This window comes from Carcharodon carcharias, chromosome 9 (assembly GCF_017639515.1).
Source record: "Carcharodon carcharias isolate sCarCar2 chromosome 9, sCarCar2.pri, whole genome shotgun sequence".
Taxonomy (NCBI): domain Eukaryota; kingdom Metazoa; phylum Chordata; class Chondrichthyes; order Lamniformes; family Lamnidae; genus Carcharodon; species Carcharodon carcharias.
The window spans coordinates 47,061,920-47,088,888 of record NC_054475.1 but is presented as its reverse complement, the minus strand read 5'-3'; the positions used below and the strand labels follow the sequence as shown (position 1 = coordinate 47,088,888).

The window sequence follows — 26,969 nt, the reverse complement described above, 5'->3', positions numbered from 1 at the left end:
ACCAGACTAGTCTGTGTTGATACCATCAGTTAAGACCAGACTAGTCTGTGTTTACAGCCATCAGGTAAGACCAGACTAATCTGTGTTTATACCATCTGGTAAGACCAGACTAGTGTGTGTTTACAGCATCAGGTCAGACCAGACTAGTCTGTGCTTACAGGATCAGGTAAGACCAGGCTAGTCTGTGTTTATACCATCAGGTAAGGCCAGACTAGTCTGTGTTTATATAGTCAGGTAAGATCAGACTAGTCTGTGTTTATACCATCAGGTAAGACGAGACTAGTCTGTGTATACAGCCATCTGGTAAGACCAGACTAGTCTGTGCTTCTACTTTCAGATAAGACCAGACTAGTCTGTGTTTATACCATCAGGTAAGACCAGGCTGGTCTGTGTTTATATTATCAGGTAAGACCAGGCTAGTCTGTGTTTATATAGTCAGGTAAGACCAGACTAGTCTGTGTTTACAGCATCAGGTAAGACCAGACTAGTCTGTGCTTACAGCATTAGGTAAGACCAGACTAGTCTGTGTTTATACCATCAGGTAAGACCAGACTAGTCTGTGATTATATTGCCAGGTAAGACCAGACTAGTCTGTGTTTACACCATCAGGTAAGACCAGACTAGTCTGTGTTTATAGCCATCAGGTAAGACCAGACTAGTCTGTGCTTATACCATCAGGTAAGACCAGACTACTCTGTGTTTATACCATCAGGTAAGACCAGGCTAGTCTGTGTTTATATCATCAGTTAGCACCAGGCTAGTCTGTGTTTATATCATCAGGTAAGCCCAGGCTAGCCTGTGTTTACAGCCATCAGCTAAAACCAAACTAGTCTGTGTTTATACCATCAGGTAAAACCAGACTAGTCTGTGTTTACAGCATCATTAAGACCAGGCTAGTCTTTGTTATACCATCAGTTAAGACTAGACTAATCTGTGTTTACAGCCATCAGTTAAGACCGGCCTACTCTGTGTTTACAGCCATCAGGTAAGGCAAGACTATTCGGCGTTTACAGCATCATTAAAAGCATGCTAGTCTGTGTTATACCATCAGGTAAGACCAGACTAGTCTGTGTTGATACCATCAGTTAAGACCAGACTAGTCTGTGTTTACAGCCATCAGGTAAGACCAGGCTAGTCTGTGTTTATACCATCAGGTAAGGCCAGACTAGTCTGTGTTTATATTGTCAGTTAAGACCAGACTAGTCTGTGTTATTCCGTCGTGTAAGACCAGACTAGTCTGTGTTCACAGCCATCAGGTAAGACCAGACTAGTCTGTGGGTTTACAGCATCAGGCAAGACAGACTAGTCTGTGTTCATATCATCAGGTAAGACCAGGCTAGTCTGTGTTTATACCATCAGGTAAGACCGGACTAGTTTGTGTTTACAGCATCAGGTCAGACGAGACAATCTGTGCTTTTAGGATCAGGTAAGACGAGAGTAGTCTGAGTTTATACCATCAGGAAAGACCAGACTAGTCTGTGTTTATATTGCCAGGTAAGACCAGACTGGTTTGTGTTTATACCATCAGGTAAGACCAGACTAGCCTGTGTTTACAGCCATCAGGTAAGACCAGACTAGTCTGTGTTTATACCATTAGGTAAAACTGGACTAGTGTGTGTTTACATCATCGGGTCAGACCAGACTAGTCTGTGCTTACAGCATCAGGTAAGACCAGGCTAGTCTGTGTTTATAACCATCAGGTAAAACCAGACTAGTCTGTGTTTATACCATCAGGTAAGACCAGGCTGGTCTGTGTTTATATCATCAGTTAAGACCAGGCTAGCCTGTGTTTACAGCATCAGGTAAGACAAGACTAGTCTGTGCTTACAGCATTAGGTAAGACCAGACTAGTCTGTGTTTATACCATCAGGTAAGACCGGACAAGTGTGTGTTTACAGCATCAGGTCAGACCACACTAGTTTGTGCTTACAGGATCAGGTAAGACAAGGCTAGTCTGTGTTAATACTATCAGGTAAGGCCAGACTAGTCTGTGTTTATATTGGCAGTTAAGACCAGACTAGTCTGTGTTTATACCATCAGGTAAGACGAGACTAGTCTGTGTTTACAGCCATCAGGTAAGACCAGACTAGTCTGTGCTTATACTATCAGTTAAGACCAGATTAGTTTGTGTTTACAGCCATCAGTTAAGACCAGACTAGTCTGTGTTTACAGCCATCAGTTAAGACCGGACTAGTCTGTGTTTCCAGGCATCAGGGGAGACCAGACTAGTCTGTGTTTACAGCATCATTAAGAGCAGTCTAGTCTGTATTATACCATCAGGTAAGACTGGACTAGTCTGTGTTTATATTGTCAGGTAAGATCAGACTAGTCTGTGTTTACAGCATCATTAAGAGCAGACTAGTCTGTGTTATACCATCAGGTAAGACCAGACTAGTCTCTGTTTACAGCCGTCGGGTAAGACCCGACTAGTTTGAGTTTATACTATCAGGTAAAACCAGACTAGTCTGTGTTTATAGCATCAGGTAAGACCAGACTAGCCTGTGTTGCCCCCCACTGTCGAATAACCTGCCAGCAATTGCTGCCCGAGGTTACTCACTGGTACTGTGGACACAGTGATTGTACCCCAGCTGCTTCAGGTGAAAACTGGGGGATGGAAATAAGTCCTGGTAAATACATGTATAGACAAGGGCCTGGGCTGATCCTGCCTCGTGCTGTCAAGTTGAGCACATACCAGATTTCCAGATGTCCAGGTGTGCGTACAAAATATCACCGCATATCGGCGATCTCTGTCTGAACTCCTCCTCTGACATGGAGCATAGGTCCTTCCCACTGAGCTCCTGGAAAGATTTCCCAATTTGTGGCAGTCGGTACTGATGTTCAGTCCATAAAATCCATTTCTGAACGTTCCCCACACTCCACTCTATCGGGTCTGGAAACAAGAAGATCTTTGGAATTAGTGGTTAGTATCAGAGAATGATATCAATCAAAACACTGTCAGAATGTGAGGGCGTGCATTTCAAGTGAACTGAGTTACCTCAATCTGAATGGGACTATCTGCATCTTATTCTGTTCTATAATAAAATAGATGAATTATTTCCATGCACTGCTCAGTCAATTAAACTTTGTGAATGACAAGGGGACAGTATCACTGTAGTCTGAGATAAATGATATGGTAATCCCGAAGTTTTGGTCACATTTTTTAAACTGCTTTCATTTTGCACGATATATTTAAGATATGTTATCTTCCCTCAATACACATTTATTATTAGATAAGTTATTGGATCTGCTCTACAAAAAACGCTCCCGCCATGCTTTGGAGTCTTGTAAGCGGCTGGAAGGTGAATGTGGTTCTTAAATTCAGCGCCAACTGAGTAAATATTTCCTTACACTACCTTCTCCTTAAGTTTTCATATATACGTAACAAAACTATATAATACCTTTCTTTAAAAAGCAAAATACTGCAGATTCTGGAAATCTGAAAGAAAAACAGGAAATGCTGGAAATACTCAGCAGGTCTGGCAGCACCTGTGGAAAGAAACAGTTAACTTTTTTCTTATTCACTCATTGGATATGAGCTTCGCTGGCTGGGCCAGAATTTATCGTCCAGCCCTAATTGCCCTTGAGGAGGTGGTGGTGAGCTGCCTGCTTGAACTGCTGCAGTCCATGTGGGGTAGGGACACCCACAATGCTTTTAGGAAGGGAGTTCCAGGATTTTGACCCAGAGACAGTGAAAGAACGGTGATATATTTCCAAGTCAGTATGGTGAGTGACCTGGAGGGGAACTTTCAGGTGGTGGTGTTCCCATCTATCTGCTGCCCTTGTCCTTCTAGATGGTAGTGGCTGTGGGTTTGGAAGGTGCTGTCGAAGGAGCCTTGGTGAATTCCTGCTGTGCATCTTGTAGATAGTACACACTGCTGCTACTGTGCATCGGTGGTGGAGGGAGTAAATGTTCATGGATATGGTGCCAATCAAGCAGGCTGCTTTGTCCTGGATGGTGTCCAGTTTCCTGAGTGATGTTGGAGCTGCACTCATCCAGGAAAGTGGGGAGTATTCCATTACACTCCTGACTTGTGCCTTATAGATGGTGGACAGGCTTTGGGGAGTTGGGAGGTGGGTTACTCGTCGCTCTATTCCTAGCCTCTGACCTGCTCTTATAGCTGCAGTATTTATATGGTTAGTCCAGTTCAGTTTCTGGTCAATGGTAACCCCTAGGATGTTGATAGTTGGGAATTGTGATGTTAATGCCATCAAGGGGTATTGGTTGGATTCTCTCTTGTTGGAGATGATCATTGCCTGACACTTGTGTTACTTGGCACTTGTCAGCTCAAGTCTGGATATTGTCCAGGTGTGGCTGTATTTGGACATGGACTACTTCAGTATCTGTGGAGTCGTGAATGGTGCTGAACATCATGCAATCATCAGCGAACCTTATGGTAGAAGGAAGGTCATTGATGAAGCAGCTGAAGATAGTTGGGCCAAGGACACTACCCTGAGGAACTCCTTCGGTGATGTCCTGGAGCTGAGATGACTGACCAACAAACACAACAATCTTCCTTTGTGCTAGGTATGATTCCAACCAGTGGAGATTTTCCCCCTGATTCCCATTGACTCCAGTTTTGCTAGTCCTCCTTGATGCCACACTGACAAATGTAGCCTTGATGTCAAGGGTAGTCACTCTCATCTCACATTGGGAGTTCAGCTCTTTTGTCCATGTTTGAACCAAGGCTGTAATGAGGTCATGAGCTGAGTATCCCTGGCGGAACCCAAACTGGGGGTCAGTCAGCAGGTTATTGCCAAGCAAGTGCCGCTTCATAGCATTGTCAATGACCCCTTCCATTACTTTACTGATGATGGAGAATAGACTGATGGGGCAGTAATTGGCCGGGTTGGATATGTCCTGCTTTTTGTGTACAGGACATACTTGGGCTATTTTCCACATAGCCGGGTGGATGCTAGTGTTGTAGCTGTACTGGAACAGCTTGGCTAGGGGTACGGCAATTCTGGAGCACAAGTCTTCAGTACTATTGCTGGAATATTGTCAGGGCCCATAGCTTCAGCAGTATTCAATGCCTTCAGCTGTTTCTTGGTATCACGTGGATCGAAGCGAATTGGCTGAAGACTGGTATCTGTGATGCTGAGGACCTCTGGAGGAGGCCGAGATGAATCATTCACTTGGCACTTTTGGCTGAAGATTGTAGCAAATGCTTCAGCCTTATCTTTTGCACTGACGTGCTGGGCTCCCCCATCATTGAGGATGGGGATATTTGTGGAGCCTCCTCCTCCAGTGAGTTGTTTAATTGTCCACCACCATTCACGACTAGATGTGGCAGGGCTGCAGAGTTTAGATCTGATCCGTTGGTTGTGGGGTCGTTTAGCCCTGTCTATCACTTGTAGCTTATGCTGTTTGGCACACAAGTAGTCCTGTGTTATATCTTCACCAGGTTGACACCTCATTTTTAGGTATGCCTTTTACTGCTCCTGGCATGCCCTCCTGCACTCTTCATTGAACCAGGGTTGATCCCCTGGCTTGATGGTAATGTTAGAGTGGGGGATATACCAGACCATGAGGTTACAGATTGTGTTCAAGTACAATTCTGCTGCTGCTGATGGCCCACAGCGTCTCGTGGATGCCCAGTCTTGAGTTGCTAGATCTGTTTGAAATCTATCCCATTTAGCATGGTGGTAGTGCCACACAACACGATGGAGGGTACGCAGTGTTTACTCCTACCAACACTGTAATGGACAGATGCATCTGCGGCAGGCAGGCTGGTGAGGATGAGTTCAAGAATGTTTTTCCCTCTTGTTGGTTCCCTCGCCACCTGCTGCAGACCCAGTCAAGTAGCTATGTCAATTAGGACTCGGCCAGAAATCCCCCACCCAGAGTACATTTTGAGCTCCTTGCCGCCCTTAGTGTTTCCTCCAAGTGGTGTTCAACATGAGGAAGCACTGTTTCATCAGCTGAGGGAGGGCCCATGTTTGACCTGATGCCTTGAGACTTCATGGGGTCCGGAGTCAATGTTGAGGACTTCCAGGGCAACTCCCTCCCGACTGTATACCACTATACTGCCACCTCTGCTGGGTTTGTCCTGCCGGTGGGACAGGACATACCCAGAGATGGTGGCGTCTGGGACATTATCTGTAAGGTATGACTCCATGAGGATGACTATGTCAGGCTGTTGCTTGACTAGTATGTGAGACAGCTCTCCAAATGTTGGCACTAGCTCCCAGATGTTAGTAAGGAGGACTTTGTAGGGTCAACAAGGCTGAGATTGCCACTGTCGCTTCTGGTGCCTAGGTCAATGCCAGGTGGTCGGTCCAGTTTCATTCCTTTTTTGTGATTTTGTAGCGGTTTTGGTACAACTGAGTGGCTTGCTAGTCAACCACATTGCTGTGGTCTGTGGGTCTGAATTCAGGTATACCCTGTCGGTAAGGTCGACAGATTTCCTTCCTTATAGGGCATTAGTGAACCAGATGGGTTTTTACAACAATCGATAATGGTTTCATGGTCATCATTAGACTTTTAATTCCAGATTTTTATTGAATTCAAATTCCACCATCTGCCGTAGTGGGATTTAAACCCACATCCTCAGAGCATTACCCTGGGTCTCTGGATTACTAGTCCAGCGGAAATGCCAGTATGCTATCGAGTCCTCTTAAAGAATTAAATGAATTAGTTTAGACTTAGCACTTTGAAAAGATGCAATTGAACCAAGATATAAAAAAATTTGATTCACTCCACCTGTTTCATCCCGAGATGGTACTGTCTATATGCACCTTCAACCTGTCCTGACTCATACAATCTCCTGGGAGGGGTTAGCAAAACAGGGAACAAAACTTGGCTAATTTAAGCAGATAAAACTGTGGGAGCTTGACTTCCAATGGTAACACCATAAAAATCCCAGGAAACTTGTTACAGGTGTAGACGTCTTCTCCTCATGGGAACTTATTCAGCTCCACATTGAATGGCTGTTATAAATTCACAGTCACTGCATTTTCTGGCAATCTGTTCCACAGGTAAGAGGCTCTGTGAAAAAAGATGTTCTCCTTGGCCTCTACCCTAATACTACACTGCCTCAGCTACTAGCATTGAACTAATCTCATTGAACCAGTGTGACAATTCAATTTCCAAAATAACAGCCTTCCTTCTGGCTTCTCCAAGTGAGATTCCCAAATCATCCCTACATTAACCATCAACTTTTCTGACACAATCTATAGAAACTTGCTGTTAATGTGAAGGAACCAGTGCTGGTAGTCTCACTGCAGCCACACATTCAAGGAATGAAATCCCAGACAATCAATGAAATGATAGTTTGATACTGATGCCATGAGTTTTTAACAGCAGGACACACTGTTGATTTATCTTCTGACTTAACAGTGAACAATGCCACAAGAGATTCACTGTCATTTTATAAAACATTTAGGAATCTGTTTCAAGGCAACAACTTACCTTTTTGTTCAGATCATGTTGATAAACTGTTCAACCTTTACTCTTCGATTTGTGATTTTACATTGAACCCTTCATAATTTTACTGCTATGTAACAAACTCCTGGCTACTTGCTAATCTTTGTCTAACGCACTGACCAAAACATTTAACAACAACAATTATTTATGTATTGCCTTTAACATAGCAAGTTGCCCAAAAGCTGTGCGCAGCATTATCAAACAAAATTTGACACTGAGCCACATAAGCTGACATTGGGGAAGATGACCAAAAGCTTGGTCAAGGGGGAAAGTAGGTTTTACGAACAGCCTTAAAAGAGGAAAGAGACCATTAGGTTTGGGGAGGAAATTCCAGAGATTAGAGTTTTGGCCACTGAAGGAATGGCCACCATTGGTGGAGCAATTAAAATTGGGAATGTTCAAAGTTCCAGAATTAGAGGGATGCAGATATTTCAGTGGGCTGTTGAGGATTATAGAAATCAGGAGGGGTAAGACAATGGAGGGATTTGAAAACAAGGAGGAGAATTTTAAAATTGAGGCATTTCTTAATTGGGAGCATAGGGGTGATGGATGAATGGCACTTGGTATGTTAGGATAGAGGTAGCATAGTTTTGGATGGCCTGAAGTTTATGGACAGTGGAAAGTGCGATGCTGCCCAGTAGTGCATTAGAATAGTGAAGTCTAGAAGTAATAAAGGATTAGATGAAACTTTCAGCAGCAGATCAGCTGAGGCAGGGGTTAGTCTGGCGATGTTAAGATAAACAGGTGGAATCGCAACAATGCAACTGAAATGGAGCATTGATGGCATTTGTGATTCTGTCGGGACTCCCTCGCCCAACTCTAACTTGTTTTTCAGGGAGAATATTCAACAATTTTCTTATTACTGTTTAAGTATTTGCCCTAATGCCAACTTCAGAACCATTTGTTGAAGATGTTCTGCACTAGGCCCCTTGAATATGTATATGAGGAGCATGACAATGGCAGTTCTTAGGCCTTCCTCGCTCAGGATTCCTCAGTGAAATGATTTCTTGCAACGGCTTCTCAATCCTCCAATTCATTCCCAATTTATTGCAATGTGCATTTTATCTTTTTCTGCTCCTAACACTTCTACTTTTTCTTTAATCTTTTGTGCAAGGTAACACTTCGTTACTTTATCTCAGCCTTTGCTTGTAACTATGGTGACCAGGTGCCCCGGTTTCTCATTAAAAATTCTGGTGTCCTGACAATTTGCTCAAAATAGCTCAAATGTCCCTGTCTGCAGATTTTCCCTCTTTGCATGAGGCATTTCTGAGATTTCTGTCAGCACTTCGTGGCTTGCACAGCATCAGTGTCTCTTACCTTCACTTCCTTTCCCCTCCCCTTTAACTCACATGCCATTTACTGTCGACAAACCCCTAGAAAAAAACCCTCTTGGCTGCACCCTGTGAATTGGAATGCCGCCCACTTGTTGACCATTAAGCGGCTGTGCCAGGACACTCCCACATGTGCAGTAATCCTTCTCAATGACATCCAGAGCCGGCGAGCCATAGGCCACTGGGGTTAATTTATAGGAGCGACAGGGATTAATTACAACCATGACCGCCTGGGAGCCAGGAGGGAATCAGCCAATCAGCCTCTGGGCGACGACAGAAGATTGACAGTGGTGCCCGCCAACCGCAAGCCACACTTAAAGAGGTAGCTGTAGGCCGTCCATCAGTAAATCACCAATCAGCAATGAGGAAGGTGCCAGGCAAATTCAGTTGAGCTGTGGCACGTTCAACCAAACTTCTCATCGAAAGACTGTGTGCTTTCCTGCTTGTGGCTCTGGGTGCAAAGAGAATGTCCCATATTTGAGGCATGTTTGCTGGTTTAAAATCTAGCTTCTGGCTGAAAATGCCCATTGTTAGAACCCAATGTTCAAATGAAAATAAATGAGACCTTTAAATGGAGATTGGTCTTACCATTGTGCATTTCACAGTAAAGTTACAGTGGAATAGCAAGATTCTGGGATCTTGTGACAAAAAGAAACTAAACCAAGGCTTTGTTTAAGAAACTAAGACAGAAAGGTCATTGAAACAAAAGTCTGCAGTTTGTAACTGCTGTATTCAATAATTGGATGTCTTAATAGTGTTACCAACTCTGGTTGGATATATAACCAGGAGGTAACATCACATGACCTTCTACTATCAACTGCCTCTCCCCCAGACTCCTGCTATTGGTCTCCCAATGGATTGGTGTGTGTGGGTATGGACGTCAGACCAGACCAGAATGGAACCTCATTGAAACATGAGAATGATGGGCTCTCTTTAGAATAGGTTCCTCAAATCTCAAATACCCAAACCAACTGTGGTTAAACTGGAAGCAAGTATATTTGTGCTGGGTTGGGGCTGAATTTTGCTTTCTTGTCAATTTAGCTATCAACAGCCCCTGACCCTTTCTTCCCACCCTCCATCCTTCATGAGTGGGTGCTAAAGATCTCTCTGTCATTTAGCACAGAACCCAGGCAACACACACCACCAGGCTCATAAACAAAAGATGCGTACAAGGACATGAAGAGCAACACAGCTACTCCATAGTTAAAGGGATGAGCCACCCTTGGGTCACATCCTTGAGTTGGAAGCACAGGTTGAAGATTTGGCACTACCGTGCAGCCCTATTTCCAACTGTTTTCAAATCGCTCTATGCTGGAAGCATTGGGCCAGCACATTTACTTGGTATGATCTTGTGTAATTTGTACCTGCCCTGTAGCCATAGCCAATATGGTGGCATTTCAAGAGTCTATTTGGAGCAGGTTGTTCCTAGAATTGTTGCAAACTCTCTATTGTGCCAGCAGGAACCCCTTTAAGATTGGTGAGGTGATTGCTACTATGAAAAAACATATTTGTTAAATAAATTAGAATCAGTAAAATATAAATGACAAAAACTCAATCACGCTACATTTTAAACTCTATTGCCAATTTAATGTTTACAGGTCAAGACAACCTTGGTGCTCTCTGTTCTAAGATTATATTGCCTAAATAATATGCCCAGGGTTGATTATTGGCTTACCACTGAAAATATCCAATTGACGAAGCCTGTTATCAATCTGACCTCTTATTCCCTAGGCGACCCTGAAGATCACCCCTCTAATCCTATGTTATTGATTGACAGACCATTGAGTTACTGGGTCTAAAAGCAAAGTACTGCAGATGCTGGAAATCTGAAATAAAAACAGAAAATGCTGGAAAAGCTCAGCAGGCCTAAGAGCATCTGTGGAGAGAGAAACAGAATTAATGGCCTGAATTTTCCCGTCCGCGACGTGGGGGCGGCACCCGCTCGCTGACAGGAAAATGACACAGGATGACATCGGGAGGAACCCCCAACATCATCCCGGTCCCTTTAAATTTTTAGGAAGGCGGGCGGACAGTGAAATCAGCTATCCGCCCGCTGACCTGTCAATGGCCAATTGAGACCATTGACAGAGTAATTAAGGTAATTAAAGACCCTGCCCGTCCAACCTTAAGGCTGGCGGGCAGGCTAGGAGCCCCAGCGGGCTTCTGAACAAACATGAAACCTCATCCACCGGCGGGATGAGGTTTCATGTCTGTTTATAAAAACTTTAATATATTTTATGTGATATTTATTAACATGTCCTATCTCGTGTGACATTGTCATATGAGGGGGACATGTTAATAATTTTTTAATTTTTCTATTTTTAAAGTTTTTTGGCCTGTCAGTAATCTCCCTGAGACAGCACTTTGTCTCAGGGAGCAGTGCACTCTTTCACACGCATGGGCGAAAGAGCGCACTTTGACAGCTGAGGATTCCCTCCCCTCCCCTGCACATAGTGCTTCCCATTGGGCAGCCCATTGGGCGGGCCTTAATTGGCCCACCCACTCAAAATGGCGGCGGGCCCCGTTTCGGTGGCGGGGGTCAGCTGTCCACCCACCACTGAGCTGGTGGGGCCCGCACGCCCACCAATGGCAAAATTCTGTCCAATGTTTTGAGTCTGTATGACCCTTCTTCAGGATTGAATTACTGGGTGTGTCAGAAATGAAGGACAATGTTGAATCTGGGACCCAAAGTGAGAAATTATATTGGAAAGGCTGAAAGAATTTGATTACTTTTTCTTAACAAAATGATCTATACACATTCCTCTTCGAAATATCAGCAGGTTTGTGTTGCAATTCATTAAAACGCTGGAACAATGATAACATGGAGGTAAGGAGGTTACATTACTTCTGTGTTTTTTATTCATTCTTGGGACATGAGCATCACTGGCAACATCAGCATTTATTGCCCATCCATAATTGCCCTTGAGGGAATGATGGTGAGCTGTCTACATGTGAGTGGCTCACTAAGGCCATTTCAAAGGGCAGTTAAAGTTTAGGGTGGTTAGTGCTGGTGCCTCACAGCTCCAGCGGCCCGGGTTCGATCGTGACCTTGGTGTCTGTCTGTGTGGAGTTTGCATGTTCTCCCCATGTCTGTGTGGTTTTCTACTGGGTGTTCTGGTTTCCTCCCACCATCCAAAGACATGCTGGTTAGGTGGATTGGCTACGGTAAATTGTCCCCTAGTCAGTCTATGACCTGTGATAGACTGGTATCCCATCTTGGGTGTACCCTGCATAGTGCCCATTACCTGTTGGGATAGGCTCCGACCCCCCTACAAAGCTGGATTGGACGAAGCAATTCTGGAAAAGTGAGTTAAGGGTCAGCCACATTGCTGTGAGTCTGGAGTCACATGTAGTAAGGACAGCAGATTCCCTCCCCAAAGGGGATTAGTAACCAAGTTGATTGAATGAAAACCTGGTAATTTCATGATTATTATTTTATTCCAGATTTATTGACTTTAAATTCCTCCAGCTGCCGTGTGGGATTTGAACCCATGTCTCCAGAGCATTAGCCCTGGCCTCTGGATTAAATTATCACTATGTTACTGTCTCCTGAGCAAATGCACACAGAGCATCTGGCTCACTCTCAAACATCTCTTGGTAGTTCAAGGACACTGTTACACTCGATAAGCTAGGCTGCCCCTGAAACACAGCCTCAGTAGAGGCTAGAGCCCAAATTCTCTGACCCACAATCTCTTCCTAATGAGCACAGCCTCACTGCACTAAAACATCAATTCATTGTAATGGTGGTTGGATCAGGGAAGAACTGGGATGGTATATAGACCATGATTGCAAACCTAACAACTATCTCACGACTAGGTTCATTGATATAGTCTATATCAAGCAGAGCAAATGAAGAGCTTGTGACAAACTAATTTTTCCAGAAGCCTAAAGTGGTCCCTTGAATTACTAACCAACTTGGCTCCACGCAGCTGATTGTTCATCTGAATGACTTAGACCATGTCAGCCAATGCTGGGTGGCAAGCAGCAAAGTAAAGGGAATGCTGCACTACATTGCCAATGTGACCATAAATCTCAGGCTACCATGCTGAAGCTGTAGAAGGGAAGAAGGACAGGACATACCTTGAGTGATGTGTTTCAGCTCTTGTCATTGAGGCACAGCCAAGCCAGGGCACTGGTACAAAAATTGGCAATGAGCTTTGTCCCTAGAGTTAGAGGGCAGAGCAACTGTCAAGTCAGAGGGACGGGCCACCCTCGAGTCAGAGGGACGGGCCACCCTCGAGTCAGAGGGATGAGCCATCCTTGAGTCAGAGGGACGAGCCACCCTCGAGTCAGAGGGTTCGAGAAGAAGTCAGAAAAATAAGGAATCTTCAGCCTTCTCCTGGCCAATATTTATCCCTTAACCCACATCAATAATCAAAACTGATTTTAATATCACATTGCTGTTTGTTGGACATTACTATAAGCAAATTCATTGCTGAATTCCCTACATTACAACAGTGATTATACTTGAAAAGTACTTCCTGTTTGTAAGGGAATTCAGGATGTAGTGAGGTTGTGAAAGCTTTATATAAATGGAAGTTTTACTTTCTTTGATAGGAGGCCAATGAAAGGATTCTTTATAGGGATCTGTAAGATACTAAATGGAATAGTAAAACCACAACAATAAGATAAGAGGACATAGGTACAAAGACAAGTTCAGGTTTGTTATCAGAAAGCAATGTGCATTTGTTAGGATCATGGCTGATCTGGTTATGAGCTCAACTCTACATTATAAACATGTTTTATTCATTCATGCTGGCTAAGCCAGCATTTATTGTCCATCCCTAATTGCCCTTATTCAGAGGGCATTTAAGAGTCACCACATAGCTGTGGGTCTGGTGTCAGACCAGGTAAGGGCAAGGGCACTAGTGAACCAGATGGGTTTTGTGTAACAATCGTTCCATGGTCATCATTAGACTTTTAATTCCAGGTTTTTATTGAATTAAAATTCCACCATCTGCTGTGGCAGGTTTCAAACCCAGGTCCCCAGAGTTTTACCTTGGGTCTCTGGATTACTAGCCCAGCGACAATACCACTCACCATCACCTCCCCTGAGGTACTGTGAAGTGTACTAACACTTGTTATAAGTAGATTCATAGAATAGAGATGATTGTTACTGGACTAGTAATTAGAGACCTGGACCTTTGCATCAGATTTCACTATAAAGGATACAAGGACGAACCAGAAGCAACTATAAACTGGGAAATGGAAGTGGGGATGGAAGACAGGAAAATGACAGTCTCCAAGGAAGTGGTACTGAGTAAGTTGTTGAAGCTGCGGGCTGACGAGATCCCGGGTCCTGATGGACTTCATTCTAGGGTGTTAAAAAAAAGTGTCTAGTGAGATAGCTGATGCATTGGTTTTAATTTTCCAAAACTCTCAAGATTCGGGGAAGGTCCCATTATTTTGGAAGATAGCAAATGTAACTCCATTATTCAAAAAGGGAGGGAGACAGAGGAGCAGGAAACTACAGGCCAGTTAGCTTAACATCTGTCCATAGGGAAAATGTTAGAAGCTATTATTAAGGAAGTTAGAGCAGGGCACTTGGATAAGCTCAAGATCATTAGGCAGAGTCAACATGGTTTTGTGAAAGGGAAATAGTGTTTAATCAATTTATTGGATTTCTTTGAGGAAGTAACATGTGCTGTGGATAAAGGGGAACCGGTGAAGATAGAAGATTGGCTGGCTAGCAGGAAGCAGACAGTAAACATAAATGGGTTTTTTTCAGGTTGGCAAGATGTAATGAGTGGTGTGCCACAGTGATCAGTGCTGGAACCTCAACTGTTTATAATTTATATAAATGACTTGGATGAAGGGATTGAAGGGACGGTTGTCAAATTTTCTGATGACACAAAAGTAGGTAGGAAAGTGAGCTGTGAAGAGGACATAAAGAGACTACAAACAGATATCAGTAGGTTAAGTGAGTGGGCAAAGGTCTGGCAGATGGAGTACAATGTGGGAAAATGTGAAATTGTCCATTTTGGCAGGAAGAATAAAAGAGAAGCATATTGGCTAAATTGTGAGAGATTGTGAGAGAATCTGAGTTGCAGAGGGATCTGGGTGTCCTATTGCATGAATCACAAAAGGCTAGTATGCCAGTACAGCAGGTCATTAGAAAAGCTAATAGAACGTTATCATTTATTGCGAGGGGAATTGAATACAAAAATAAGGAGGTTATGCTTCAGTTGTACAGGGCACTGATGAGACCTCATCTGGAGTACTGTGTACACTAATGGTCACCTTATTTAAGGAGGGATGTAAATGCATTGGAAGCAGTTCAGAGAAGGTTTACCAGACTAATACCTGGAATGGGTAAAAGCAAAATACTGCGGATGCTAGAAATCTGAAACAAAAACAGAAAATGCTGGTAAAACTCAGCAGGTCTAACAGCATCTGTAGAGAAAAAGAGTTAATGTTTCAATTCCATTTGACTGCTCTGAAGAAGTCATATAGATTCGAAACATTAACTCTAATTTTCTCCACACAGGTGCCATTAGACCTGCTGAGTTTTTCCAGCATTTTCTGTTTTTGTCCTGGAATGGGTGGGTTGTTTTATGAGGAAAAGTTGGACAGACTAGGCTTGTATCTGCTGGAGTTTAGAAGAGTAAGGGGCAAATTGATTGAAACATATAAGATCCTGAGGGGTCTTGACAGAGTGGATGTGGAGAGGATGTTGCCTCTTGAGGGAGAATCGAGAACTGGGAGTTACTGTTTAAAAATGAGGGGTCGCTCATTTAAAACAGAGAGGAGGTGAAATTTTTTCACTTAGAGGGTTGTAAGTCTTTGGAACTCTCTTCCTGAAAAAGTGGTGGAGGCAGAGTCTTTGAATATTTTAAAGGAAGAAGTGGATTGATTCTTCGCAAGCAAGGGGGTGATAGGTTTGTGGGAGTAGGTGGGATGCAGATTTTAGGTTACTATCAGATCAGCCATGATCTTATTAAATGGCAGGGCAGGCTCAAGGGGCTGAATGGCCTGCTCCTTGTTCGTATGTTCATCTGGACTAGACTAGTTTCTGAATACATGTGATGAAGTCCCACCAGTAGGGGAATTTAAATTCAATTAATTAAATAAATCTTGAATTAAAAACTAATCTCAGTAATGTTGATTTTGAAATTAGCAGACTGTCGTAAAAACCCATCTCATTCACTGGTGTCCTTTAGGGAAGGAAATCTGCCAGCCTTACCCAACTCAGGAAGGCAGCTCACCACTTTCTCAATTGCAATTCAGCATGGGCAATAAATGTTGGCCTTTCCAGCAAAACCCCCATCCCGTGAATGAATAAAGAAAAGAAGGAAGCAGCACACCACACACCAGGCTATCCCTTCCACTTATTTGCTTAATAATATTTAGCTTGATGGGGAAGGTGATGATATAGTGGTAATGTCACTAGACTAGTAATTCAGAGACCTAAGCTAATTCTCTGAGGAACATGGTTTCAAATCCCACCATAGTAGCTGGTGGCATTTAAATTCAATTAACACACTTAAAGCTAGTCTCAGTAAGGGTAATTGAAATTTTCATTGATTGTCATAAAAACAATCACTAACATCCTTTAGGAAGGAAATCTGCCATCCTTACCTGGTCTGGCTGACATGTGACTCCAGACCCACAGTAATGTGTTTGACTCTCAATTACCCTCTGAAATGGCTTAGCAAGCCATTCAATTTAAGGGCAATGGCTAACGAATGCTAACCTTGCCAGCAATCCATCCCATCAAAGAATTTTTAAAAATAAACATTAAAAAACATTAAAAATGTTACTCTGCCTTTTGAAATCCCTCTAAAGTGTGGAAATGTTGATTATCTTTACAGGCTCATTTCAATGGCCACCCTCAGAGTATACCCTGTGGAATAGAATTTGGTCCTTAGCCCACACCTAGAAATTATTGCTTCATAGACGCACTTCCTCCTGCCTGTTATTGAATAAACAGATTGAAATTTTATTAAGGGATGGGATGTATTGAGAAACATCAGGAGGAAGTTGGGATACTGCTTGCCATCTGTCTTCAGAATCAAATAATCTGCAACTTGGCACCTAGACATCTCTACGCTAAGGTTATGGATCAATTGGGGTAAATGGAATTAAAATACAGATCAGTCATGATCTAATTAAATGGAGGCACAGGCTTGTGGGGCTAAATGGCCTATTACCTATGTTCCCATATCATAAACTATAATAGCTGTTCTCCACTGTAGCAAACTTTTAACTGTTTAGAAAGATGTCTCAGCTGCATCTAAAATTATTCTGTGACATGGTTAAAGTATTTTCGTATTTGTAGGTCCATTGCCGTGTTTACAAATCAGCAGCGATGTTACGCACAAGGGCGTCAATCTTACATTAGTTTCTGTTGCAATAGATTCAGAAACTAAAGGACTGACATGATGGCAATAGGACTGTGGTTTAAGTTTTATATCAACTGTCAACAAGATAACCAAACAAACAGCTTAAAAGCTTAAAACATGGATTGTGTTATTGCTTCCTGGCAAGGTCCATTGACCAAATAGAAAATCTGGCAGTTATACTGAACATACAATTTTGATTCTTTGCCTGTGCTGAGCTAGAGGAACTCAGGTCAGAGCAGTGCTACTGCAGTTGTCCTCAGTGCCCTAGAATGGGTTAGTCATGTACATCTGCCAAAGTCTGCCTTCTGCAGATCACTTAAGTTAGCCTTGCTGGAATGGGCAAATGTGTGTATGCCTGTCATGGACAAATTTGAATATCCTGTCAACTCTTGCTGTTCATCCACACGCCTGGTGGACCTCTACTTGGATGAGGTACTGAAAGGCTGACATCAAATAGGTGACCACATGAGGGGAGAAGCAAATAATAAATCAGAGTGAAAACTAAAGGAACTAAAATGATGGAGTGCTCATCACTCGGAGAGAGGAGAAAAAAGACTGATTTTTAAAAAATTTATTCATTAACGGGATGTGGGCTTCGGTGGCTAGGCCAGCATTTATTGTCCATCCCTAGTTGCCCTTGAGAAGGTGGTGGTGAGCTTCCTTCTTGAACCGCTGCAGTCCATGTAGGTACACCCACCGTGCTATTAGGGAGGGATTTTGACTCAGCGACAGTGAAGGAACGGCGATATATTTCGAAGTCAGGATGGTGAGTGACTTGGAGGGGAACTTCCCAGTGGTGGTGTTCCCATCTATCTGCTGCCTTTGTCCTTCTAGATGGTAGTGATTGTGGGTTTGGAAGGTGCTGTCGAAGGAAATTTTGGAAATGGAAAATGGAATTCTCACACTTGTGCTCCTGAGGTTGAGTCTAAGGTGGAGTAAAGGGAGGTCTATTCTATGGAGATGTGTGGAGCTACATAATCTAATTTCTGCCCTATCCAGTCTGGGTGCAAAAAGCAGAATTGAGGAACAGTGAAGTCAGTAAATAATAAAATTTAACTAAAAGGTAGGAATAATAATTTAAGGTAAGTCTGCACTTCTTAAAAATTTCAAATATGGGAGCTGTTGGTTATTGAAATCAAGATTATTACACACTGTTTAGATTAGCCCAGTGTTCCCTCTGCAGCTCTGAAATGCAGAGATTCTACTCCCGACACCAAGTTTTGCTCAAAGATCAAACTGACTGAGTTTGCCAGATATTCTGACGCAGAGGCAATAATACTACTTACTGAGTTCACACACACTCTATATTAAATAGATGCAAATAATGTGATACTGTAGGATTCTAAAGGCAAAGGTCCATATAGAAGAGTAAATAATGGTGGAAGCAGATTCAAAATTAACTCTCAAAAGGAAAGTGGGGAAATAGTTGAAGGGGAAAGAATTGCAGGATGACGGGGAGAAAGCAGGGAAGTGGAACTAATTGGATAGCTCTTTCAAAGAACAAGCACAGGCACAATGGTTTGGTTTCTTTCTCAAGTACAGTACAATGAGCCTCACTTAAAATAAGAGGTGTGCAAGAAGACACTATTCAGCCAAGATTGCTGGCCGAAGCGAATCTTGATTTTAAGGAAGTGTTAGAAATAGCGCTTGTGATGGAAAGCGCTGTAAAGGGATTCACAAGTAATTCAAGGGGCGCAAAATGGCACTGTTCTCCTTTTCGGGCTGGAACAGTCAGCCCGAAAGTGGCGCAAAAAGACGGGACTCCGGTGCAAAGCAGGAAATAGCTCGCCAAAAAATGAGAGTAAACAGCTTAGCAATAAAATCGAAAACTAATTTTTGTTGACTTGGAAACAATCATTCTTCTAGTGATTGGCAGTTAAAAACAATAGAGCGTTATTTTTGTCACAGAAGTGGACACACAATGAAACAGTGCAAAGCAAGATTTAAACAGGCATCCAAACAACAATCGAAGTCTAGAGAAGTATATAGTATGGAAGAGCCAGAAACAATCTGACATTTATTCATTATTCAAGCTGAAAGTTAAGGAGACAGAGCCAATATTTGTTACAGTACAAGTGAATGGTAAACCCTTAAAATGGAAGTAGACACTGGTGCTTCTACCACTGTAATAGGAGAACACACTTTCAGATATTTAAATAAAGGTGATTATCAATTAAATTTGGAACAAACATCTGCCAAGTTGAAAACATATACAGGCAAAGAAATCCAGGTAAAAGGTATCACCAGAGTAACTGTTCATCATAGACACCAATCGGCACAACTACCCGTGATGGTAATAGAAGGTAGAGGACCAAGCCTTCTAGGTCAAAATTGGTTGAGGGAAATTAGCCTTGATTGGCCAGTGAGATTTCAAAATGAAGCTGGAAGAGTTTCTGTCTTGAAAAAGGAACAAGGCAAGGTACTTCAGAAAGAGCCCGAGAGTCCAAGAACTGCATCAAGATGCAAAAGGAATGTGTAAGCATTCAGCAACCTGAAGAAACGAAGACTGTCTTAAACAACGACATGGAAGAACAGCAGAAGAAACCCAAGGAGACTCTGCTGAATTACAGAATTCAAGTTGAAGTGAGTGAGCTTCACAAAGAAAAGGAAAACCTGTTGAAAGACCTTCACACACGACAAGGATCCCTCAGGTCAAAGTTTGTGCCTCTGGGAAATTACGAAGAGAAACAGGAAGAATTTAACATCTCTCTGAACAAACTGAAGAACCAGTTGGCAGAGAAGACACAGCAATGTTCAAGTTTCCAGGAGGAAGCCAACAGATACAAGAAGGGGACAGAAGAGCTGAAGAATCAGCTGAATGAAGCTAAAGAGGCTTTGAAAGTAAAAGTCAGAGAACTTTCCAAGATGCGAGTAGATAATGAAGTTATAGGTAGCTCAACTACTTAACTAAGGCAAGTTGAGATTGAATCAGAGAGAAGTCTGGCCAACAGTGAAGTCAAAAAGAAGGCCGATACTAAATTCTGTGGTAGAAAGAAGACACGTAGAAAGAAGATGCAGAATTATTGATGAGGTGCCTTCTTCAGACAAGACAATTTGGAGGTGAAGGTGGAGAAAAGTCAAGAGAACCAAAAAGTGATTCATGATTTACATAGTCATGAGTGTCAATTTACTGTTGTCGTACCACGTGGAAGTGGAGGGCTGGATCACCCATAAGCATGTGGATCATTTAAGAAAAAGGGAGATACCCAAAAAAATGATGTTCCACCTGTAACCATTGCTGAACCTCTGGTTCCTGTTGAAGTTGCTCAACCAAGGACAGACATGCCCGATGTCTTTGTTGGAGTGGAAGACACTGAACTGCATGTGCCTAATGAGGTACCTAATGTTAATGCCGTAACAGAGAATGTGTTTCCTACAAAAGAATCTGAAGTCGTGGAGCTATGACGTTCCACACAGATCAGGAAATCATCTGAAATGCTAAACTTGTAATTTCATGACCTGTGTAAATAGTAAAATGTCATGAGATAAATATCCTTGTAAATACAAAATGTACAGAAAAATTAAAGGGGGAGGAATGTAGTAATTATAGTTCTGATGTAGGTCTGTAGTCTTAAGAATAATCCTGTGTTGTAGGTTCACATGATCTATGTAAACCAATGGGCTAGCAATGTGGGGAATCTCTAAGGAGAGCATTCTTCTTTAATTATGGAGTTTGATGCACACATGTAGTTGCTGCTGTCTTGTAAATAAAATTAAATGTGTCCACTAGAAAAGCTGTCTGGAAGATCAACAATATAACACCAACCACCTAACTCTCTCCTGTGGTTATACTAGTGTGAATGGCTGATCAAAAACCTGATTTGACCAGGGCTTTAAAGTGGTCAATGCTGAGCTGCTCAAAATAGTTGGCCTGCTGAATTGCCCGAGGATGCAGCTTGGCAAGAGAACTGGATAATTAACAAGCTGTTATGATCTGGAATGGGCAATTGAAAGGCTGGTGGAAACAGATTATTTCATAATTTTCAAAAAGAAAAGGAAAATGTTCAAGTACAAGCAGGGAGGTGGGTCTAATTGCTTGGCTTTTTCAAAGAGCCAGTACAGCCATGATGGGTGGAGTGGCCTCTTTCTGCGCCAAAGGATTCCATTATGGTCATAGCTCTTACTAGGCAATTTCAGGCTTCAAGCCCCAGTGCTATTCTATCTCAACCAAGGAAGCAAGGACCTAAAATAATGAGGGGGGAAATAACTGAAAACAGGAAGAAGCAATCCTGCAGGTGTTGTTTTACTTTCTATTTATTTTAGTGGATACACGCTCCTCTAACATTGAACTTCTCCTCAATCCTCGTTCCCTCTGTTCCACTCAAATCGAGTGCTTGTTTGGCCACCCTATTCCTGCCCTCTAGTGTTCTCTACCTGGTTCCCTCTGTCTTGACACTTCTTTACCTGCTCTTGGAGCACCACCAAACCCTTCTTCACCTTCACCAAGCCTTTGTTTCCAGGCTCTCCATTTCCCTCCCTCTTCCCTGTGGTGAGTGTCCATTATATTCCTCTCCTCTTTTTATTGTGAGGTGTTCCAAGGAATCTTCTGCATGAGGAGTGTGATATAAAGGCGAGTTATACAGATCATCAGATTGGTTTTTCTTATTGACTTATCTCCATTTTATTTACGCAGAACCTTGAGGTTGTGAATTCATTGTTTCACCTCTTAACTGCTCGAGTAATATTCATTTTTGCCTGCAGTTAAAACATTTATTTCCTCACTAGGTGCACTTTGGATTTGCTGTGTGAGATACACTTCAACATATTGCCCAATGTCAAAATGAGAGTGCTCAATATATCCTACTGTTTTAAGTTTGTTAAGATACCATAAGGAACAACACTCCCAATCGATTCACACTAATTCACCTGAAAGAGATGGTGTGGCGAGTAATATTGTCCACAAGATAACTTACAGATATTCACTTTGTGTTTAACATAAATGTACAACAATGCAGGGTGTCACACTAATGCAGAGCCAGTGAACCTTGTTCCATTTAGTGCTGCTTTTTCTAGAACAATCTATCATGTAACAATTGCATATTAATCTGGAGCAAACAATTTTACCACATCATAGCACATTAATCTTGATCAGCCAGCTATGCCATACAATTGATCGATCTGTATAGTATTGCTCTAGACAACCTCTTATCAACATAATGCCATATGTGACAATAATCTAATTTATCTGGTTACAATTGCTTGCTATAACACCAGGCCAGAATAGTCTGTCACACTTTAATTGTATCACACTCATTGAGTGTCAAGAGAATTCATTCAGTGAAAATTTATGAAAATATATTAATAATATAAGAAATTAATCAATAGTTAAACAGTTGTGGAATGATACAATAGATGACCATAGGATGAGCCCAGATTTAGATTAGTTTAGAAAAGTTAAAATAATGACGTTGATTAGACTTTAAGTTACATCTTGGTATCATTTACCTGCTGCAATGTTTAGTAGCTTACAGGCTGTTTCTATCTCCTTCAGAACTTCTCCAACCACCATCGTTTGGACCTGTTCTAGGGATCTTTCTTCTAAGTGGACACTGTTCTGATAGTCCAGCTCTGTGGGCACACACAGCTCCTGACTGTCCACTATGGGGCATTGGTCTGGCTCTTTGTGTGGCTCAGTCTTCAAACCATGGTCAATCTCCGGACGCTCCACCAGCCCCTTAGATAGCCACGCACAGTCTTCAGTTAGCAACATGTCGAAGTAGGACAAGTAGACAGGCAGTGTCCGTTCAGGGGTTGAGGGGTTACTGGATGGTTCCACTACGGTCCACTCGAGGCCCTTTGGGTGACTGGGTTTCTCCAGGTTGGTCAGTATTGCACCCTCGAAGGCAGTTCGGTTCTGCTGCAGCATTGTCAGTCGCCGACCAGCACTGCCCATCACCTCAAGTAAACTCTTTAGGTCTACAGCAAAACAAGAAGAGACAAATGTTTAATAGCATAATAACACTGTCCATAGATTGATGACTATTTACTGCCTCACAGCAATACTGTTCATTGAACCCTTTGGGAGGCTGTAAGCTAGAAACAGGGGATTATAGGGTCAGTTGGTCACTTAAATATCCCAGTAACTCCTGAATGGGCTTTAATGAACGTTTTACTCATGGGTCAGTTTGTATTAATGGGTGATCACGTTAAGTGCGGCTGTTAGTCCAAATACAGGATTCAAACTGCAGTCTCTTTCTTTTGCAAAGAAAAGCTGCTACTTAAACAGACAACATCTGACTTTCTTTTCATGACTTTTAATTAAAAGGGCCCATCTCTTTCTTGCAACGATGCATTTGCCATTTACCAAGTGAAGAGGATTTAATTCTGGATGACACCAAGAAGAACAAGAGTTAGATATTGAGGTTTACTCATGCTAAAGTTTAATATGTTTAGTTTTAAAGATTGTTTTGTAGTTTTTTTTATATAATTAGTCCACACACCCCAACTCAAATACTTTCACATCTCCAAAAGGACCTGCTGTAGTGATTAACGTGAAAGTAAGGCTATCTCTTCTGTCAGTGTCCTGAACACTGCCTGGGAAATAGGTGTAGGCTGTGGTGGGATGGGAATGTGTAACCACAGTCTATATTGTGGAAAATAACAGAAATATATGTTTCAACTTGAAAGGAAATTTTCATGTTAAAAATTGTATATTTTAATTGATAGACTGGTGATGTTAAAATCATAATATTTACAATCTACCACCAACAGTCTTGAGGTACTGTTTGAAGAGTTGTGAAGCTCTCAATTAAAATAACATTAGACCCTCATTCACAGCTAAGACAATAGAGAAAGCTCAGCCAATTGTTCTGTAATTTAAACATTGCAACCCCGAGGTTTTGTGGACCCACTGCCGGGTCCTTCATTGTAACACCATTTTCAACCAGTTATCCTGTTTCTCTCAGGTTCTACCAAGCTCCTACCAAAGTTACAGCAGAAGATTTGGAGAACCAATGGAATATCAAGGCCTGCAAATCTTTGCCTCGGTCTTCCCTGTGCTTGTCTCCTGAAGACAGTGACTCCTGCTGCAGAATTGCCAAAGTGCTATTTCTTGTTGTGTGAATGCTTACAGTGAGGTTGTGTGAATTATTGAGCTGTGACAGGCACCACAGTCAAGTCTGACCCCATCAAGCATGGATCATTGGATCGCAATAAGCAGCAGAAGCACTGGTTGTGTTTTTCCCACCCCCAATTCAGGGTTTGAGGCCATTTAGGATATCCTACTAACTAACGGCAGAGATGGAACATCTAATCAGAGACTTTCTCGTCTGTAGGGCATAGTGCTACACAGAATGATGCTTTAACCTGTGACCAGGTGATCAAAAAAGCTTTTTGTTGTCTTTGTTGAGCTTTTGGTCTCAGCCCACACCATCTGCTTTAAGATAGCAAGCTAATAGAAACCTGGACATTACACCTTCAATAAGACTGCCATCAATGCCAGACCATTATTGGCTGCAGCTATGCATTGCAGGTCACTCAGTGATCCTTTCATAATTAATCTAGAACGATCTGTTATACTGCACAATATCGTATTGACCTAGGACAGTCTGTCAAGCAGCATTACATTACATTTTAACTAGCCCCGCCAAGAATATACGGTGAATGAATGTTGTTAAAAAGATAAAAATAATTGAAGGAATTATTGACTATTAAACAGTCATGAGATTGAACATATGTGAGTCCATCAGGGCAAGCAAAAATAATGGCAGAAGTTAAGCTTGCAGGAAGGCATCTGTCACCCAGCAATGGAGAATCAAAATTGTGTTTTAAGGCATTCAGTTTGTGTTCATATTTGCTTCTTCAGCTAGTGGATTGCGAAAGACTTGACTGACTTATTGGACAGAGTGTCTCATAGTGGTGGAACATTGTTTTGCAGCTATACTAGGGACATAATTTATTCGCACACTAATAGCACACCATATACTTCTGGGAGTGGGGGTAGGAAAGCTCTTTCCAAGCGTTGGCACAGGCATGATGGGCTGAATGGCTTCCTTCTGTGCTGTATAATTCTCTTATTAACCATTACAGATGCTAAGCCCTGGAAGCTGGTCATGACTGTTCTGTCTCAACCAAGAGTACATCAAGGACTCAAAGAGAGTGAAAAAACTTAAAAGAAGATTAGAGATTAGGAGGAATCCCAAAATGTTTTGTTTTAATGGCTCTTTATTACATTAACTTTAGTCATAGATACTGCACCAGGCAATTATTTTATTTCCAGGCCAAAGCTGAAATAATGTAAAACCAATGCAGTTGTCTGAATGAGAATATGTTTTCACTGGTAAATTTGAACCTGCCTTGTTAACTGGTGCCTTCTTGAGTTTACTTGATTTCTTGTTGATGGATAATTTAGCTGAGGAGGTTAGAAGGTTAAATTACCGACATCTAGAATTTAAGCACAGTTTAAGGGCACACAGTGAACATGAGTTGGAAAGCTATCTCAATTATGGCTGTTATAATCAGAGATTTCAGACTTGCAATCTTCAAATCCATTGTAAGTTTAGGCTGATATGGGAATACTGGAAAAGCCTTTGCAATTTTTGCACTAACAATCCATTTTGAAAATTCCATTGGAATTGGATCCTTAACCTGAAATGTCCATTGGATGTAATCTCAGTGACATTTAATAATTATTTCAGCTACATTTTAGGTTTTCTAGCTCTTCTAACATGCAAACATCTTCAAATAGGCCATAGTTTCTGTAATAACACAACTGGATTATGTATCATTGCCCCTGATGACCATTCATACACCACAGTCACTGATATATGACAACCACCAGCAGACCATGGCCTCCATATATTCCTCCCTCTACTCAGATATACCCCAAATTTGTATATACAATGGCAACTGATATATTACAGCCATTAATAGTACACATTCATATAACAGAAACTATTATATATCTAGCCACTGATATACCATAATGACTGATATACCAAAATGACTGATATACCATAGCCACCACAGACAGACTAGAGATAGGAAGGAGTATTATGAGATGCTGAAAATTATTGCAGAGGATTCTTTGGACACTGGAGGGATGCTGATATATTAGAAACAACAGAAGTGATGTACAAATTGGTGGCACAACATGAAACTATAGACCCATTACACTAATTTCAATCCTCCACTGGGAAACACCTATCAACATGGATTCAGGAGGAATTATGTCCCAATCAGATTGTGGAAAACCCTATGGCACTGGTGTACCTAGACTTCCAAATGCATTTGACTAGGTTCCATATAGTTAAATAGTAAACCGCAATATCATTCCAGTGAATCTGCTCTGCCCCCCTCGAGGACCAATATATCCTTCCTGTGGTGCGGGGCCCAAAACTGAATTTAATACTTCAAATGGTAACTGACCAAGGGTAAATCTTTTAATGGATAAGAAATTGGCAAAAAAGATGAAAAAAGGGCACAGTTTAGCATGTTATATTGGGTTGACGGGGAGCACTGAGTGATATGCCCAGGATTTAGTATTGGGATCACTGCCATTTTAATTTACATCAATGATTTAAATTCAGAAACTGAAGGGAAATGGTCAAAGTAGCAGATGATATCAGGAGGACAGTGGAATCAGAGAACTTAAGTCAGAAATTACAAAATGAATTAGACTGTAAGATAGGAGCATTAAGAACAGGAGTAGGCCTTTCAACCCCTTGGGCTCCACCATTCAGTTAAATTATGGTTGATCTGTAGCTCAACTCTATTTTCCCACCTGTGCTCCATTTCCATCAATAATTCTAACAAAAACCTATTGAGCTCAGTCTTGAAAACTCCAGTTATTCTCCAGTATTCACAGTCTTTTCAGAGGGAGACAGTTCCAGATTTCTTCTACCTTTTGAGTGAAAAAGTGGTTCCTGATTTCAC

At 42.0% G+C, this 26,969-nt stretch overlaps 1 protein-coding gene across 2 annotated transcripts in view; it reads right to left on the bottom strand.

Annotated features, from left to right (window-relative positions):
* LOC121282206 (SAM pointed domain-containing Ets transcription factor) overlaps positions 1-26,969 on the bottom strand; it is an 80,327-nt gene that overhangs the window by 22,125 nt on the left and 31,233 nt on the right. For both annotated transcript variants that reach the window (XM_041195792.1, XM_041195793.1), the window contains exons 2-3: positions 22,542-23,012; positions 2,693-2,890 (exon numbers count right to left, since the gene is read on the bottom strand). In XM_041195792.1, the coding sequence (XP_041051726.1) occupies positions 2,693-2,890; positions 22,542-22,989 (646 nt within the window). In that variant the 5' untranslated portion in view covers positions 22,990-23,012. The remainder of the gene's footprint in view (positions 1-2,692; positions 2,891-22,541; positions 23,013-26,969) is intronic.